Source organism: Eimeria mitis, genomic scaffold (genome assembly GCF_000499745.2).
Source record: "Eimeria mitis Houghton genomic scaffold, Emh_scaff3750, whole genome shotgun sequence".
NCBI classification, from domain to species: domain Eukaryota; phylum Apicomplexa; class Conoidasida; order Eucoccidiorida; family Eimeriidae; genus Eimeria; species Eimeria mitis.
In genome coordinates, this window is record NW_013572091.1 from 2,333 (window position 1) to 3,252 (window position 920).

Below are 920 nucleotides of genomic sequence, written 5' to 3' on the forward strand. Positions count from 1 at the left end.
GTCTATATAGGGTCTATCCGCAGAGAAAGAAGGAGACTGTATTATAATATTTATAAATAAATTAATATAAATATAAAATAAAGAAGAATATAAATAAGGTATCTCCGGTGAGGAGAGACAAACAAAACCATACCCTGTTGCTGTCTCTAAATAATGTAGTTTATAATCAGGAGTTGAAAATGTATTGAAACTGCTACGGTTTATTATACCGCTGCTGCTGCTGCTGCTGCTGCTGCTGCTGCTGCTGCTGCTGCTGCTGCTGATTGAGGGGCCCAGCTGCTCACAGAACCGCCGCATAGAATATAATAAACCAGACAGCAGCCTCCCCGTTTGCTGCTGTTTTTTTGTTAGGGGGCCCCCGGGGGCCCCCCCTGATAGAGGGTCTAAAGAAGGGTACAGCTGCAGCCTTCCTCCTGCTGCTGCTGCTGCTGCTGCTGCTGCTGCTGCTGGTCCTGCTGCTGCTGCTGCTACAGGAGCTGAGACAAGAGCTGAGCCTGCTGAGGTTCGCTGCAGAGATAAGTTGTGGGGTGAAGCAGAACCCTGATGCGATGATACCCCTTGCTGCTGCTGCTGCTGCTGCTGCTGTTGCTGCTGCTGCTGCGGTGCTGCTGCTGCTGCTGCTGCTGCTGCAGAGTCTGAAGCAACCAAGGCGGTGCCTGTGCCTCTGTGGGGGTACTGAGCAACAAAGATGCAGCGATTTCGGTGAAATATATAAAAAGAATATATCATCTTGCCTGCTGCTGCTGCTGCTGCTGCTGCTGCTGTTGCTGCTGCTGCTGCTGCTGCAGCAACACCGACACTCGCCGCAGCTTCTCCTGATGTGGGGAGGAGAGAAAACTCAGCTGTCAGCTGAGCTGCTGCGCATGCGCTTGTCGGCACAACAGCAGCAACAGCAGCAGCAGCAGCAGCAGCAGCAGCAG

The 920-nt window shown here is 52.0% G+C and overlaps 1 protein-coding gene across 1 annotated transcript in view; it reads right to left on the reverse strand.

The window, feature by feature from the left end:
- Positions 1 to 729, reverse strand: part of EMH_0069180 (uncharacterized protein) — a gene marked incomplete at both ends in the record, with an annotated part of 2,647 nt that extends 1,918 nt beyond the window's left edge. Inside the window, one exon of the mRNA XM_013498838.1 lies at positions 134 to 729. Within this exon, the coding sequence (XP_013354292.1) occupies positions 134 to 729 (596 nt within the window). The remainder of the gene's footprint in view (positions 1 to 133) is intronic.
- Between the last annotated feature and the right edge of the window lie 191 nt (positions 730 to 920).